This window comes from Hibiscus syriacus, unplaced genomic scaffold (genome assembly GCF_006381635.1).
Source record: "Hibiscus syriacus cultivar Baekdansim isolate YM2019G1 unplaced genomic scaffold, ASM638163v2 tig00012901_pilon, whole genome shotgun sequence".
Classification (NCBI taxonomy): Eukaryota; Viridiplantae; Streptophyta; class Magnoliopsida; order Malvales; family Malvaceae; genus Hibiscus; species Hibiscus syriacus.
This window is the reverse complement of record NW_024062292.1, coordinates 44153-61850: the sequence shown is the minus strand read 5'-3', so window position 1 is coordinate 61850 and position 17698 is coordinate 44153. Positions and strand designations below refer to the sequence as shown.

Here is a 17698-nt window from a genome sequence, read left to right as displayed (position 1 = left end):
GAAAATAAAATAGTAATAATAACAACAATTAAATAAGATAAAAATAAAAAAATAAAAACACATTAATGTAAGGACCAATATGTAAAAGAAAAAATTAATTGGGTTGCAATAGCAAATAAATTTGACAGAAAATGATAGAATTAAGACAAAAATAATAAAGCTAAGGGACCAAAATTAATATAATCCTAAAGGTTGCATAGCAGCACGGGTCTCCATCCTCTTTCTTCATGTCAAACTAAGAAAAATAAAATTCTCTCAACATCCAACACTAGCTGCCGATGCTTTTAAGCCCTCGCCGCTGTGCTACGGTGACTTTACTGGCGATACTTTGTATCAAAATGACCCACAACGCCTTCTCTTCTCTTCCATCCGAACGAATCTTCCGAGACATGAATAAGGACAAGCAAAACTAGATTGGAGCGTTAGTCTCTTCATTTGTTGGATCCACGATGTTCATCGTCAGATAGGATTGAAATCACGCATTGTTCCTCTTTTTGACTTAGGCTCCTTATCTACCATTTCAATTCACCGGAATGCTCCAACCGTCACCAACTTAAGAACCCGATAAGCTTTCCCTCTTCTCTCCCTTTTGACTTCGTTTTCTCCCCATTTTCCCTTCTCAAATTTCTTATTTTCTTTGAATCTGGTGGTATTGGATTTAACTCGATCGTGGGTTTTGGGTATGGTCAAGGTCTTCGAATTCAAATCTTCTGGCTCTAGATTTTCAATATGGGGAAATTCGTGGTTGAAGACCATGTTTGCTACATAAGCTTCTGAAACTGATGATAACCCAATTGAACTTTACGGTTCTAAAAATTGATGACGCCATTAGTCCATCCGACTATTGAGGTATAATTTCCAAACTGTTTCACCTAGAAGATTACCCTGTTTCGATTATGTTTTATAATCGTCTTAAACTTTTTTTTGTTTCTCGAGAGAAACATGCTTTACTTATATATTTTTGAACTGTCGAGTCCTGTGTTGGTTGAAATAGAATGATGGACTCATGTTACTGGAAATGATTATTTACATCTTTAGTTACCACATACCTTCAATCAACAATGAATCAGTTTTTTCGTTGTGCAGGGTGTTGGACTGGAAAACTTGGGTAATACAGCTTTATTGTACTTATTATACTCTTCTGATTTTCTTTTCTTTGCCACAGGCATTCCCTTCAGGAAACTGGAACTGTGTCTACTGTACATGCAAATTTTGTGGGATGGTTGGAAATACACATCAAAGGGGCAAAGATGACGGTGTAGTTCCTACAGTTCTAACATGCCATTTATGTGAAGAAAAATGTATGCCTTTGTTAAGTTCCAAGCTGTTGTTTTTATATGTTGATTACCGATTCCCCTTGACCTTTATTTATAATTTTGGTGCGTTGTTGTTCTTGCTATCATATGCAATTCATTTCTTAAGGATTTTTTTGGGTAGATCATGAGCCATGTATTCTGCCAATGGATGCTTTTGATGACGATTCAAGTAGTGCATTCTTTTGTGGGAAGATATGCAAAGACGCATAATTTTAGTTTGCAATTGATATAATTGTGCCGAGGGGAATTTATGGTGGTTTCCTAGATTTGTAAATATAATTTTAATGGCTATTTTCCACTGTCAGTTAAGCTATGTCTACTGGTATGAAATGATTGTGATTCTCACTTTGTCAAATTTAATGAGGTTGTCTCTATTTTTCATGTTTCGAAGTTGATCTTTAAGGGTTTTTTTTCTTTGGGTTTTTATAGTTGTTTGAAAGACTTCAGAAGCTAGTTGGGGTTAAACATGAACTTCCAGAAGGCTTCTCATGGACCCTTGTTCAGCGCTTTGAGATCAGTTCAGACATTTGTCTCAATGAAGCATATCAGAAGGTTGAATCAAATTCAAAGCTAGATGTTGCATTATCTGTGATGGATGAGTGCTTTTGGCCTCTTGTTGACCACAAAAGTGGGATCAATCTGATTCATAATATTGTCTATAATTCTTGGTATGTGTTCCATCTGTACTTAAGTCTATATTGCATTCTTGAATATAACTACTTCTAACTATGATGTGAAAAGTATGGTTTAATCTTATTGCTATGCACATCATCATTTATTTATTTCTTTTTTTGGGTCTTCAATCTTTGAATCATAATGAGAATCCTTGTGATCGTGTGTCTCTTGTTTAATCTTTGTTCCTTTATTTTCTTTTAGGGTTTCTCATTGTTTTTGTTTGAATTGCCAGGTGGTAATGAGGGTTTTTGTTTACTTTGTGCTCTTCGTCATCACATTGAACCTTGATTGAATTCATCAAGAGTTGTATCGCCTCACAAATGATTTTACAAATTGAACAATATCCATTATTTTTCTATTAGTAGTTTCATTAGTTTATAATTAATTGGTTGTTACATAATATGTGATAAGCATTGAATGATTCTGATTTAGAATTGATTTTTTAGTAAATTTTGGCCACTTTATTTCTTTAGTTATTGTATTTTTAAGAGATTGACATATTTGTTATCAATGTGCTTGGAAAGGTGTATTTCAAGTATGGAGAGGACTAGAAAATACAGAAATGAAGTGTGTTCATAATTTTGATTCTTGACTCTCATGGACCTAGGCATTGTATCATTTTTCAGAGATATCAACTGGAAGATGCTCATGAGTTCCTGCAATGCATGTTAAATAAGCTTGAAAACTGTTGACTAAAGCCCAAGAATGATTTGTCCTCTCTTGATGATTGCCTCGTTAAGAAGGTTTATTGTGGTCGCATGGTTAGTAGAGTATAAATGTTGCAACTTTATCATGGGTCATTATTGTCATTTGTAAAAGATGTATATTATTATTGTAATTTATGTGAACCTCTCCTTTAATGTAATTTATAAAACGTTGCGGTCTCTATTATAATTTATAAAAGGTTTTATCCTTAATTTTAATTTATAAAATGTTTTGTCCTGAATTTTAATTTATGTAAAGTTTTGTCCTTTTACTAAAATATGTTGTCCTTTAGTGTAATTTATAAAAGTTTTGTCCTTAAATATGATTTATAAAAAGTTGTGTTGTATATTGTAATTACTAAAAAATTTAGACATTTATTGTAATTTTACGCTTTTTATTTATTATAAAAAATTATAACAATATTTTTTGTCACTAATACAATAAAATTATTATATTATTAGTGATATTAATAAATAGTGACAAAATTTTATATTATTTTATGACAATTAATTGTCACTAAATATAATTTCTAAGGTAGCGCAATACATTAACGTCACTGTGTATTTAATAATACGTGACGAAAATATATACATCGTCATATTTGACATTTAGTGACACACCTAGCGTGACGTTCGCCGTGACATCAAATTTTACATCACAAATATAAACAGTGACATAAATGTGAGTTTCATTGACGATATTTCAGATACCATAAATAAACAAATTTGTTGTAGTGTTCTCTCTCTTCTTTTCCTTAAACAATCTGTAAAAATATGCCTTGATGCATGAAATGTGCATACAATGGATATGTTTCTAAATGTTATGCATGACTTTCTTATGTGCATAAATGTTTATCAGTTCTTCTCCTGGATAAAAATGGAGACACCAGTTTTCCTTTTCTTGATCATCTTTGCATGGAACCTGCCTCAATATCGATGTAGCAATTTGCCTTCTCAGTTTGCAATCTTCTGAGGATCAACCTGATCATCTTTTGGTCCTTGTTTTCTGTCTTCATTTCGGAGGAAATGTTTTCTCAGATTCTTGTTGTGACCATATATATGGCCTTAATGCCATTTTTGCCCTTGACTCGACTGCTCAATCAAATTTATTTCTCAGTACAGGTCTTCCAACTGAAGCTTGAATGGTTTGTTTCTCAAGTAAGATCTTTTTACTTTCATTTTCTGCCATGGGTACTCTAAATGGTGAGGCTCATCCGCCATATCTTCTTGATTTAAATCTTGTGATCTTAGCGATATCTTATTTTGGTAATACCCCAATGTGGGTACTCATTACTCTTTCGTGCCAAAATCTTAATCCCAAATGGCCTCACTCTTGAGTCGCTAATCAGTAATGTTATCAAATAACTTGAGGGCTTCTCATCATGATGTCACAATAAGATAGACACTTAAGAAATGATCAACTCTTATATCAAAATTGTCTTTCATTTTCGCTATGAGTTGGGGTATATGCCACCTTCAACTGTTGGCGATAATCTACTTCTGACAACATCACAATGAAGTGTTAGAAGTTCTGTCCTCTAGTCCTTATGATCTCTCGGACTATTTGCTTTCAAGAAATGCTTTATTTTATGGCCTCGTTTTTTTTTCTTTGATAGAGATAGAATTAGCCTCACCAGCTTCAAGGACCTTTCTCACTTGAGATTGTCCTGTTTGAAAATGTTTCTCTTATTTCTTTTATTTTAGAAATGTTGAATAAAATTAAAAATGTTGTCATTTTCTTCCGGCTCAAAATCAAAACAAATTGTAAAACAAGAGTTCATTGAATATCAAATAAGTCAAATTTTCTTTTAATCCTTCAAAAATTATATACATTTGAAAAGTGTAAAGATTAATGTTGATATAAAGCTTAGGCTGACTTGGGAAGGTAATGTGTTTCAGGTTAATTTGGAGAGGTAATGTGTTTTAGGTTGGCTTCTTGCATTCTTGATCTTGTATCCTAGATTTTGATGTTCATTGATCTGATGAAGCAACCATCATGCTTCTCTTCTGGAAATGTTCACTAGTTCTCAGCCCTCGTGAACGCCTTCTGTGCAGTGATTGACAATCTTCGTGTTCGAGCAACCTTTTCAGGTTTTCAACTCATATTCTCCTTTATTTTCAAGACATTATCTAAAATTTTACGTCTTGAACGCTCCTTTTATTATTATTTTTTGTCATGCATTAAATATTTTAGAAACCATTTTTTGCATATAATATTAACCTTAAGGGGCAGAATGAAATCTGAAGATAGTCTCTCCACCTAGAAATACATGTATGATTAGAAGGGACTTTTCAGGTACGTAACGTAGGTCGGGGCTTATGGTTATGAAAGAAAGGGATAAATAGGCCCAAGCAAGTGTTTAAGGGTTATTGAACCAATGATCTATGCATTCTGATGTCTTCAATATTGTTTTACTCGACTTGAATGTTCTTGCCTGTCTTTTATTCTCTTTTTATTTTGTTTTGGTGCTCTCTGATCTTCTGGCGAATTGATTCTAGATCTTTGGCTCGTCTTGAAGTATTAGATCTGTCTATTTTCTTCTTTTTTTTTTCTTTTTTTTTTTTTTTTTTTTTCTTTTTTCTCTCTTATTTTTTCTCTTTTTTTCTTTTTCTATCTTTTTATGTCTTTTTTTGCTATATATTTTCTTCTTTCCGTGTGTTGTCAACACGATTTGATCTTCGAGCGCTTCGTATTTGGTCTACCTAGCATTATCTTGTTATTTCTCACTTTATTTCATCATGACATGCTTCGGTAGTAAAATCTGGATTGATGATCTTCACTCATGCGTGCAGATGTCCTTCACCTCTGCCCCATAGTGTGGAGGGTGATCATTGGTTAGGGTTGAATCAGAAGAAACAATATTATAGGCTCAAAAGGGGACAAAAGGGATATATATACATATTGTTAAGAGGATAAATGAAACAAAGCCATTCATCATCTCATACATGGAAGTCATTGTAAAAGAGGTATCCCTAGGGGGACGAGTATTCAAGATTAACCTTATTTACATGAAAACAATGTAATTAATGCATGACAGAATTATTTCAATGATTCACTTTATTTCTTCTTCTTCTATTTACTCCTACTATACCCAATTATTCGAATTCTCAAAAACTTGATCCGCAACACACCATTTTCTCTTTCTTGCAGGAAAGATCCTCATCATGCCCCAGGATTTATTGAGGTTAGGAAATGAATGTTGGTTCCGTGTCTCGGAAGGGAAATGTGTGAATTTAAAATCATAATTCTGAAGAAAAAAATGTAATGTTATGAAATGTTATTTTTGTCTGGGAAGGTTAAAATACAGGTTTTGGTGCCTCGCGGGGACTTTATGGTTTCAGGTGGAAGTGATGTCAAGGTTCGGTCTTTTGGGATTAAATGTGTGTTATTTTGGGTAAGTGATGAGAGTTCAGAATTGATAGTATTTGCTTGTTAATTCTTCGATCTTATGAATTTATTATTTTTGATTTGGTTGTGTTATGCTTGTTTTCGTGCAGGGTCTTACTCTCCAAACTTAGTGGTAAAACGGGCGCATTCTGTATTTTTTTATTTGGTCACGGCTGGAGACATGGGCACAACTCTGGGCATTACACGGTCTGACGTGGCAGTTTCTAGAAGGTCTAGTCAACGACAGTTTCTAGAAGATCTACTCAGCGCGCCTTCTGAAAGATGGACGAGCAGAGTTGCATTAGGAGACTTGTTTAAAGTTTGAATTTAGGAAAACATTTATCTTTAGGATTATTTTATTTTAATTTCTTTGATATCTTTAGGCTTTTAGAGGCTATAAAACCTCTTCGGGTAAGCCTAAAAACACAACTCATATTACAATCTTCTTATTCTTTCTAGTTTTTATTAAAAATTCTCTCTTTTATTTTTATTCTTCAAGTTTTCGATTTTCCTTTATTTTTAAAGCTTTGTTTTTAAATATGCTAAGTATGACTTTTGTCATGCTTAGCTAATTTTCTCATAAGCCGAGAGCTGAAGCGATGACTTAATTCCAACGTGAGAATTGAAACAGGCCCTTAATAACTTCCAAATCTCTCTCTCAATCTATGCGCTTATTTTTCAAAATTAAAACATTTTTTTCAAAATCAAAGATTGACTTTGGTCAAGAGGTTGGTGAGATTAAATGTGTGGGAGGAAGGATCGGCTTATTGAAAGCACATTCGACTTCCTGGGAACACACTTGGCGAGATAGCTTCGCCAAGAGGGAATTAAGATCGGAATTAGCGGCTATTGAAGCAACAATCTGAGTCGGTCGTCACGAACCTAAACGCTAATTGATCTACGACAATTGATGTTGATTAGATCAGTTTTTGAAGCCGAAATCAAATATTACCTTGGGTATTCGGTATACAAGATAAGAGTCACAGGGATTGCCCTTGTAGACAAAGTAACCGATGTGAATCCAGAAGGGAAAATCTAATTCGATGATCTGAAAGAAATTGAGTCAAAGCGAAGCTTGAGGTTGTTTTTACCATAAATTTCTAACTTTAAAATATTTCCTTTATTTTTACTTTAAATCGCTTTTATTATTTGAATATCTTTTTTACCAAAACCCCCATTTACTGTGTCACGCCTGGTTTAAAACCACTCAGAAAAAAGTTTAGATTTTTACCAAGTCCATGAAGATCAACCCTTACTTCTCTTTACTACGAATTTCCATGTTTATTAACCGAGAAGAAGGAATTTTATTTGACATCAAAATGACAGTTGTTAAATTGGCACCGTTGTCGGGGACTTCGCCAAAGTTACTAATTTTTGTTTGCTTTTGATTTATGACCAGTCTAATCAGGGCGCATTAGTGGAGTACGACCCGGAAATAGAAGCCAGAGCTAGGAGACTTCATGCGTAGACACTTCGGAAAAGAATGAGACAATAATCAAATCCAGACTCAGAATCAAATTCAAGTGAATCTGTTAATACAAAACCAATAGTCGATCCTACTATCAGAGAGTTAGCTACGACACCCACTGAACAAGAGCCTTTGTGCATTGATTTTCCCCAAGGAGAAACTCCATTCCAGTTAAAAACTGCCCTTATTCATCTCCTCCCTACATTTCGCGGATTGCCAAACGAGAATCCACATAAACATCTCATAGAATTTCACATGGTCTGCTCCAGCATGAGACCACATGGAGTAACCGATGTCCAAATCAAACTTAGATCTTTTCCCTTTTCCTTAGCTGATTCGACTAAGGAATGGTTATTTTATCTACCGCCTAATTCTATTACTACATGAGCTCAAATGACTCATCTTTTTCTTGACATGTTTTTCCCTGTGGCAAAAGTAAGTGAATTGCGAAGAAGAATACTTGGAATCAAGCAGTTTGGTGGAGAGCCACTTTACGACTACTGAGAGTGGTTTAAAAAGGTATGTGCTAGTTGCCCACAACATGGGTTAACAGAACAAACACTTTTTCAATACTTTTATGAAGGATTAACTTCCTTGGAAATGAAAATGATAGATGCTACCAGCGGTTGAGCTTTGGTAAACATGACTCCTACCGAGGCTAAGAATTTAATTTCTACAATGGCCGTAAATTCCCAACAGTTCTACACAAATAATGAACCTCCTCGAAGGGTTCATGAGATAAGTTCATCTTCTTTAGAAAATAATATAGATAGATTAACTAAAGTCGTCAACTCTCTTGTTGCAGGAAATATAGGATCAAATAGATCATGTGGAATGTGCATTATTTGATCATCCAACAGACAATTGTCCACTGATCTAAGATGACACAACAACTCAAGTCAATGCAGTCGGAAACTTTCTGGGACCTCCCCGGAGGACTTATAATCCCTACTACAATACTTACAACTCAGGGTAGAGGGATCATCAAAATTTTAGTTACGCCAAAAACGCAATGCCAAATCAAGCTTATCAACCAAGGCCACATCCACATCCACCACCACAAAGCCGCAAAAGACATCGTTATAGTCAATTGTTGAAAGATTAGAACTTTCCTAAGAAAAGTTCCAGATTCTTACTGAAGCCCACTTCCAAGATATTGACAAGAAGATAAGCCAACTGGCTCAAACCGTAGGATGTTTGGAATCATAAGGTAAACTTCCATCTCAAACCGAGGTAAACGCAAGGGAGAATGTCAGCGCCATCACTCTTCGGAGTGGTACATTAGTGGCGCCACCTGTCCCAAAAGATGAAGCAATTCAAAAAGAGAAGAAGATTATTGATTCAGGATCCCAGAAGAAAAGTGACGAAGTACAAATGGATCTAACACCATCTCCCTATGACGTGCCACCACCTTTTCCAAAGAGGTTAGTAAAAAGGGATAAACAAACTGAGGAAAAGGAAATACTAGACGTATTTCGGAAGGTGGAAATCAATATACCTTTCCTTGAGGTTATCCAAAAGGTTCCAAGATATGCTCGATTTTTTAAAGGACCTTTGTACAACAAAGAGAAAACTTACCGGGAATGAGAAGATAAATCTAGGAGAACATGTCTCAGCTGTCTTCCAACAGAAGTTACCGCCGAAACTGAAAGACCAAGGTATGTTCACAGTACCCTGTAAAATTGGTAAATTTGGGAAAAAGTGAGCCATGTGTGATCTTGTCGCCTCAATTAATCTAATTCCTCTCTCTGTTTACAATATGATTACTAATGAACCCTTGAAGGATACAAAAATATCAATTAAGCTTTCCGACAGATTTGTCATTTACCCGGAAGGACTTCTGGAAAATGTGCTGGTGGAGGTAAACAATTTAATATTTCCTGCTTATTTTTATGTAATTGACATGGAGATTGATCATACCAACACTTCTTTCGATATTCTATTGGGGCATCCCTTTCTTAGTATTGCACACACAAAGATTGACGTAAGAAACGAGACTTTAACCATGGAGTTTGATGGTGAGGTCGATAAATTTGACGTGTATAAGGCAATGAAACACCTAGACAAAGTGGCGAGCATAAATTATGTTGATATTATTGATCCTTTGGCAAATGAGTTTATATAAACTAATGTATCTTTTGATCTATGTATGTGTTACAAGACCACAATGAGGAAATCAGGGAGTTGGAAAATTTATTTTCTGTTCATTCTGATTTACGTTTGATTTTTTCTAAGTCTAAAGGTCTCTCATATATTTTATAGGCACCTGAGATAGAACTAAAACAAATGTCGAAAAACTTAAAGAGTGCATTTTTAGGAGAAAATGCTACTCCAATGGTTATTTCGAATAAGCTTTCAAAGATAAAAAAAATCCAAAGAATAACCTATGAGAATGTCAAATTCTACAAGGAGAAAATAAAATAATTATACGATCGTAGAATTTCTCATAAGGAAATTCTTAGTTGGAAAAACATATGAAGTGGATGAAGTATTTCTCTTAGAACCTATAGTATGAACCACGTCGTCGAGCTAGCGAAGTTAAACAAAAGCACTTCATTGGAGGCAACCCATTGTTTTTAATTCTGTTACATTTTCAATTTCAATTTTTATTTTTCCTAGGCATGTTTAATTTAATTTTTATTTTACAGGAACCGAATGTTTTTCAAACTTAAACAACGAAGATTTGCAAAATTATCATCCGAACAATGTCAAATTCAGACCCCAATAGCAGTGTAAAGTCGTGCAAAGTAGTGTAGTACAGATACTGCTAAGGCAGTATTAATACCGTGGAAACAGAATCAAAAAATGGTGTTGATACCAGTAAATGATATCGATACTAATCTATATAGTAGTATCGATACTCCTCTGACAGTATCCATACCGTTGACTTCCTACGGCGCACGTTAGCACAATTCTAAGGAGACCGGCGCACGTTAGCAAAACCCAAATTGTTTTTCCCCTTTTTTTATCTTTCTGCCGCCCCCACTCCCCAATACTCTCTTCTCTTTCCTTTCCCTTTGACCATAGACCCCACCATTCCTATCTCTATCACCTTTTAATTTTAAACTAACTTTTTTCCTCATAAAAACAAAAACCCAATTTGCCTCCAACTTTAACACCCTCCACGGCAGAAAAAAAATTTACCCAACCCCTTTCATCTTCTCCAAACCGATTGCATCTCCCCAACAATACGCTTCCATCATTTCATCTCCCCACCGTACCGGCCTACTCCACTCTTGCTAACATGTTTTCACGCCATCCACCTCTCTGTACTCTACCATGGTGTGCACGAGAAACTAACCGGACAATGCTAACGTTCCTCCATCCACCGTCCTTGGAGGATGGCGCCGCTCCAATGCACCAGCGTTTATTGAGTTGCCCAACGATTCTGACTCTGTTCTGCCACCACCCCCTGTTCGCCCAATGGGAGGTCGTGACCAATCTTCAACATCGCTGTACCATTTGGCTTTCGCACAGACCGCCTCCCTATACCCCGGGCCGAGCACCTCTCCCCTTCCGTCACCACCACGCTCCCCATCTCCATTGTTCCACTCAATGTCGACAGTAGAAACATCATTATCTCGTCTGCAACTGACGGGCTTCCTGTCATATTCGAAGCATTTGACAGCGTCGGACGACGCTCCAAATGTAAACTCTAATCCTGTTTCGCTTCAACCTTTGCTAATGTACCATTTAATTTATGGTTTTATAGAGGACTTTACTGCTGGCTTTCCACCCCCGAATCCCTCTCATACGACGTCGAGCTCTCGGTAGCAGCCTGGGCAGCATGCTTCACCGACTCGTTCCCCTAGCCCGGGTGATGCCCCTGCTCCTGAAAGCCCACCACTGGCCATGAAAATCCCAAGTGCAACCGAAGGGGTCGGTCATACGCTGTCGTTTTTGGATGACAAATTGGTACGTTTTGAGTCGGTAAGACATCGTCCTTTCCATGTAGGTAAGTATATTCTGACTCGAACTTTAGAAACTTTGTATTTACGTGAGTCTGTCCATACGTATTTTGCTGTAATTGATTGGACTTTATATTCGATGATTAACTATGAAACGTTTTATGAACTTGTTTTTGAATTTAACGCCACTTTTAGTTTTTTTCCAAATTGTCTTCTTAATGTTAATTTGCCTGATTTTGTTACATTCTGACTATGTAGAATTATTTTTTAATGTCTATATCGGAGTTTAATTTTACTATGGGGTTCATGATGGATGTCACGAATCATGTTTATTTGATTGCTTTACTTGAGATTTCGCAGGACTTCAATGTCGATATGGCCTTTGAGACATTTATCGATTTGGATGGTCATACGTTATACGCTCGCTCAACTCGAGCTAATTTTATCCACGACCCGACTTTGTGCTACATCCATCGTTTTCTCGCCTACAATTATTCCGGGTGAAATGACTAGTCTTCATCGTTGACCCAAGTTGAACTATTCTTCTTATAGTGCTTGTCAGTCGCCCAACAGGTGAACTTGGGCTTTTGGATTGCCCGGGCCTTTGAGATCGTTATTCAATCCAATCTCCCACTTATCCTTGGCTCTTACATTAATCATTTAGCCTATCTCATCGCTAATTTTGACGTTACACGGTTTACTTATGCTTTTTCTATAGATGCTTTGGATGAATGATGCTTGGATTCGATGGGCCTACTTGTTGGAACCCCGAGCGCACCGTACTTTATTCCACCAAGTGTCCTCACTCCTCGTCGCAAGCAAGTCTTCATTCGCTGTAATGTGCCACAACCGCCACCTGCAGCACCTCGCCTAGATATACAGTGTCAAATGGATGAAGTCCACATCCGCCTCCATTCCATTGAGACGAACATTACTGAGATTATTTCCTATCTCTGTCCCAATGCCTCCATCGCGACCGAGGCTGTGGCCGTGGTCGTCATTAAATTCGGGCTGTACTATATTCCTTCTCTTGCACTTTAATTTTACGTTTTGAGGTAAAACACTTTAAGTGAGGAGGAGTAGAGTGTAGGTTGAATTTCCCTTTTGCTTAACTTTATGTTTTGATTCTAGTATGTATTGGTTGGATTTGTGGAAATTTCATTGAATTTCTTTCTCTTATTGAAAATTTTTGGTATGCTATGCTTGTTTGGGAACACATGATTGTTTAGGTTAGGATGTTCTTGATAATGGATAGCATGAATTGTGATCAAATTGTTATTTTTGTGATATTCCATGATTTTGTTGGTTGAAATGTGCTTAGCTCAATGCATGAAAACAATTTGGTGAGATATGAGCCTTTATGAGCATATCATTTTGCTTTCATTTTGTTTGATTGTGTGTGTTAAATTTGACATTGGTATTCTAGAACCTGCATTTTAAATACTGTCGAGATTACACATGAACATGATGCTTAAAAATGATTTGGGCACCTTAGGAATAACTATTCCATTTTCCCTACTAAATTGCCTACCCATGTATTTTCCCCCTAGTTGACCACTTTTGAGCCTATTCTCATTTCTTTGTTTTCACCACATTTATAAACTCAAGTTTTTTTTATTCCTCTTTTCTACCCTTTTCAAGGCAAGTGAACAGTCAATCCGATGTATGCTCCATAAAAGAAGAAAAAAATAGAAAAAAAACAGTATTTCGAAAGAAAGAAAGAAGTTTTTCGAAAGAAAAGAAAAAGACGTGAAAAAAATGAAAAATGAAACAACAACAAAGAGAGAAAAAATCAAATGCATTTCGAAAAGAAATTTGTTGTTTGATAGATTATCTTTTTATCTTCTTGTGCTTAATGTTTTGATGGAGTTGAACTTGTTATTTGTTAGTTTCTTGCCTTGAATTCTAGCCATATTAATTAGCCTTTTCACCACCTTTACCTAAGCCCTGTTACAACCAATCAAACACCCTTTGATTTATCCATCTTGTTCTTATTAGTAGTGGAGATTTGATTTACTTGCAGGCTTATGGTAATATCGTGTCGGTTTTGACATTTAGAGTTTCTTTACCCCAAACACATTGAGTGATTTAAGTGAATCCCAGTAAGGTGTTGAGTTATGGGCATTGAGATTAATGAATGACTGGATGTTACAATTGCATTTAACTTGTTCAAATTGGTTATGTTCAATTGATTGATGTATTGACTTGAATAATTCTTATGGTCTCTACCTTGTTTCTTTGAATGTGAAACTTGACAAAGAACGGTAAATAGAATTTTTGACTTATTTGATTATATCATACTTGTTGAAAATATTTTAATGTTTCGATATAAAAAAAATTAGGTGTTACTGAATTTTAAGATTTTATAATCATTTTTATAATATATTCGATTAAATTATTCAAATATTACTCCATGTTTTTCAAATGTCAATTTCAATCCTTACAAAAGTGTAAAATTGTGTTTTAAACTTAAAATATTTTTGAAACAATTTTTACAAAGTATTTCGAACTATAATCGGGCCAAAATTAATTTTTATAAAGGGATGTACCGATACACTTTTGAATGTATCGATACACACCAAACATCAAATGCATTTTTTGTACCGATACACAGCAGATGCATCGATACACTTATGGCTCGGAGAAACATCGAATGCAATTAGTGTATCGATACACCTGGGATGTACCGATACACTAGGTCAACTAATGGTCGAAATATTTGAATTATACACTAAGTGTACCGATGCACCTTGAGAGTATACCGATACACCAACGTTCCTAACTGATTTTTTTAAATTATAATTACACCATAACAGCTCTATTGACTTCACCAATAATCCATAACGTTTAGAAGTGATCCAAGGTGTATTTAAACAAGCTTAGGAGCCATTGATCAACAAAAATTAAGAAGAGAAGCTAGAGAATCAAAGAGAAAGCATCAAACCTCAAGTTTGAATACTTTCAAGCCTATTTCATTCAATATTCATTTTTTCTTTCAACAATACTACTTGTACTTAATTGTATTCATTCTTGAGTGTTCTTTCTTTGTTCTAGAATTGTGCAAACATCTTACCTTGTGAGGTTTTTCTGTAAGTTTGCGAAATTTGTATTCTTCTCTTTGGGAGAGAGTATTCTCAAGAATTTGGGGTATAATTCTTGAAGGAGTTGTAAGGTTACTCTTTTTCCTCAAAAGAAAGAAAAAATTAGTGAATTTGTTGAAAAATCCTTAGTGTGGATAGCTAAGGTAGTAGACATAGACTTTGGTTGAGAAAGGCGAACCACTCTAAATCATTGTGTAAATATTTTCAATTTTCTGCAAAAGCTTCCACCAAAAAGTTTTATTGCCAATTCACCCCCTCTTGGCTATTTTATCGATCGATTAATCAAAAATTGGTACTAGAGCTACACTCATTTAAAGGTTTAACCACCTCTTGAGTTGATTCGGGAAGAGTTATATCGATATTCAAGTCATCAATGGCCTCTACTTCAAACTTCAACTTCGTTATTGATTCAATGCCCGTCAATAAACCTCATTTCTTCAATGGAACTAATTATGCTTATTGAAAGAATAGAATGAGGTATTTCATTCAAGCAAGTTGCATTGGAGCATGGAATATTGTGGAAGACAGATACATCATACTTTCTACTCATTCAAGATTGTGGAGCGAAGAAGAGACAAAAATGTTCCAACTCAACTCAAAGGCTATCCATATTCTATTTTGTTCTCGTGGACAAGATGAATACGGGAGAGTTTCATCTTGTACAACTACCAAGGAGATATGGGATAAACTACAAGTCACTCATGAAGGCATAAACGAGGTAAAAAATAATAAAATTAGTCTTCTAACTAATAGCTATGAAAATTTCAGGATGAAACCGGATGAAGACATCAAAACTATGACAGATAGATTTTCCGTGATTGTCAATGGTATCAAATCATATGGATAGATCATTCCAAACGAGAAGCTTGTGAAAAAGTTAATTTATTCTCTTCCAAAAGCTTGTCAATCGAAGAATATGGCGATCATCAAAGGTAAAAACCTAAAGAGAAGCTTGTGAAAAAGTTAATTTATTCTCTTCCAAAAGCTTGGCAATCGAAGAAGAGGTAGACCTAACTCTTGATGAACTCGTCGGTTCTCTCCTCACATATGAAATGATGATTCAAGATGAGGTAGACCTCGAAAAGAAGGATGAGACAAAGAAGGAGAAAGAGAATAAGAAGAACGTTGAAGTTTCTCTCAAATCTACAAAAGATGAGAGTGATTCTAATGAAGATGACGATGATGAGGAAATTAAATTATTTTCCAAAGGGTTCATAAAACTAATGAAACCCAATTGAGGAAGAAAATTCAAACGAAATGAAGGCTTCAAGAATGAACCAAAAGAGAAAGACCCGGTCATTTGCTACGAATGCAAAAAGCCCGGGCATGTCAAATACAATTGCCCTCAAGTAAAGAAAAAGGGTCAATCGAAGAAGAAGCACAAGGCACATGTGGCTACTTGGAGTGATGATGATGAATCATCAAATGAAGAGGAACAAGAAGTAGTGAACCTGTGCTTGATGGCCACCGGGGAAGATTCTCAGGTAACCTCTAACTCATTTGGTTTCGAAGATTATTCTTTTGATGAGTTAGTAGAGGAATACACTGGTTTGGCTTCGGACTATGAGAAATTATTTTTGAAATACAAAAATGATATTTCAAAACTGAAAAACGAAAATGATCTCATATCTAAGACCAACAATGATCTTGAAGGTAAAATTAAAGAATTGCAAATCAAAATCGAATATTTTGAAAAGAAAAATTCTGATTTGCATAATTTAGTTTCAAGAGATCATGACGATTATAAAAAAGAAATTGATGATCTGAAAGCTTCTTTTAATAAAATTGGAACAAAACGTTTTGAAAATGGAGAAAAGTCAAAATCCAACTTTGTTAGAAAAAACTTTAAAATCTACAATCATAGAGGTCCCCAAAGAACCTCTAATGGAAAAATTATTAGAAGTATATGTGTTCCTAAAGAAGTCATTACAACTAAAGATAAGGATATCCTACACAAGTGGATACCCAAGGGGACTAGGATTTTAGAAACTAATGAATATGGACCCAAAAGAAATTGGGTACCAAAAATAAAAAATTAATCTATGTTTGTAGGAAAAGGAGCATTGCTACAAGGCGTAAAATACAAGTTCAAATTCATGGTTCCTTGATAGTGGATGCTCAAGACACATGACCAGAGACAAGAGCCGGTTTATAGAGCTTAATGAGAAAAATGGAGGAGTGGTAACCTTTGGTGACAATTCAAAAGGTTACATTGAAGGTATATTTACTATAGGTAATATCTCTTCTATACAAATAGAAAAAGTATTATATGTGAATGGGTTAAAGCATAATCTATTGTTTATTTGTCAATTATGCGATAAAGGATACAATGTCTTATTTGAAACAGATGGTTGTAAAATTGATGACATTACATCTAATCAGATTATGCTTGTTGGTCATAGAATAAGAAACATTTACATGGTGCATTTAGATACAATAAATATGACTAACTTGTGTCTGATTACTAAGGATGAACATGATAGTTAGTTATGGAATAGGAGACTAGGACACACTAGCATGAGTGTGTTACAAAGACTAATTCAAGAAGATTTAGTAAGAGAATTACCAAAGCTAAAATTTGATAATGATAAAATATGTGATGCATGTGCTAAAGGAAAACACAAAAGGGCCTCCATTAAGTCCATTAATGATGTATCAACTAGTAGAGTATTACAATTGATCTATATATATCTTTTTGGGCCAATTAGGACCACTAGCTTGGGTGGAAAACAATATTGCTTTGTATTAGTAGATGACTATTCTAAATATACTTGGGTTCTATTTTAAGTACTAAAGATGAAGCACCTAGAACCCCTCAACAAAATGGAGTTGTTGAGAGGAAAAATCAAACTTTAGAAGAAATGGTTAGAACCATGCTTTATGAAAATAATTTGCCAAAATATTTTTAGGCGGAAGCCACAAATACCACTTGTTATGTTATAAACCGAGTAATGATTAGGCCAATTTTAAATAAAACTCCATATGAACTTTTCAAAAAATAAAAAGCCTAACATTAGTTATTTTCATCCTTTTGGAGGTAAATGTTTTGTTTTAAACAATGGTAAAGAAAATCTTGGCAAATTGGATGCTAAAAGTGATGAAGGAATTTTTCTGGGTTATTCCTTAAATTCTAAAGCT

At 35.1% G+C, this 17698-nt stretch overlaps 1 protein-coding gene across 1 annotated transcript; it reads left to right on the top strand.

The window, feature by feature from the left end:
• The first annotated feature begins 222 nt into the window (after nt 1-222).
• LOC120205737 (increased DNA methylation 1-like) lies at nt 223-1584 on the top strand. Its single transcript, XM_039205565.1, has 3 exons — nt 223-849; nt 1166-1301; nt 1438-1584. Exons 1-3 carry the CDS (start codon nt 820-822, stop codon nt 1524-1526), a joined length of 255 nt encoding a protein of 84 aa, XP_039061496.1. The 5' UTR covers nt 223-819; the 3' UTR covers nt 1527-1584.
• Nucleotides 1585-17698: the final 16114 nt, after the last annotated feature.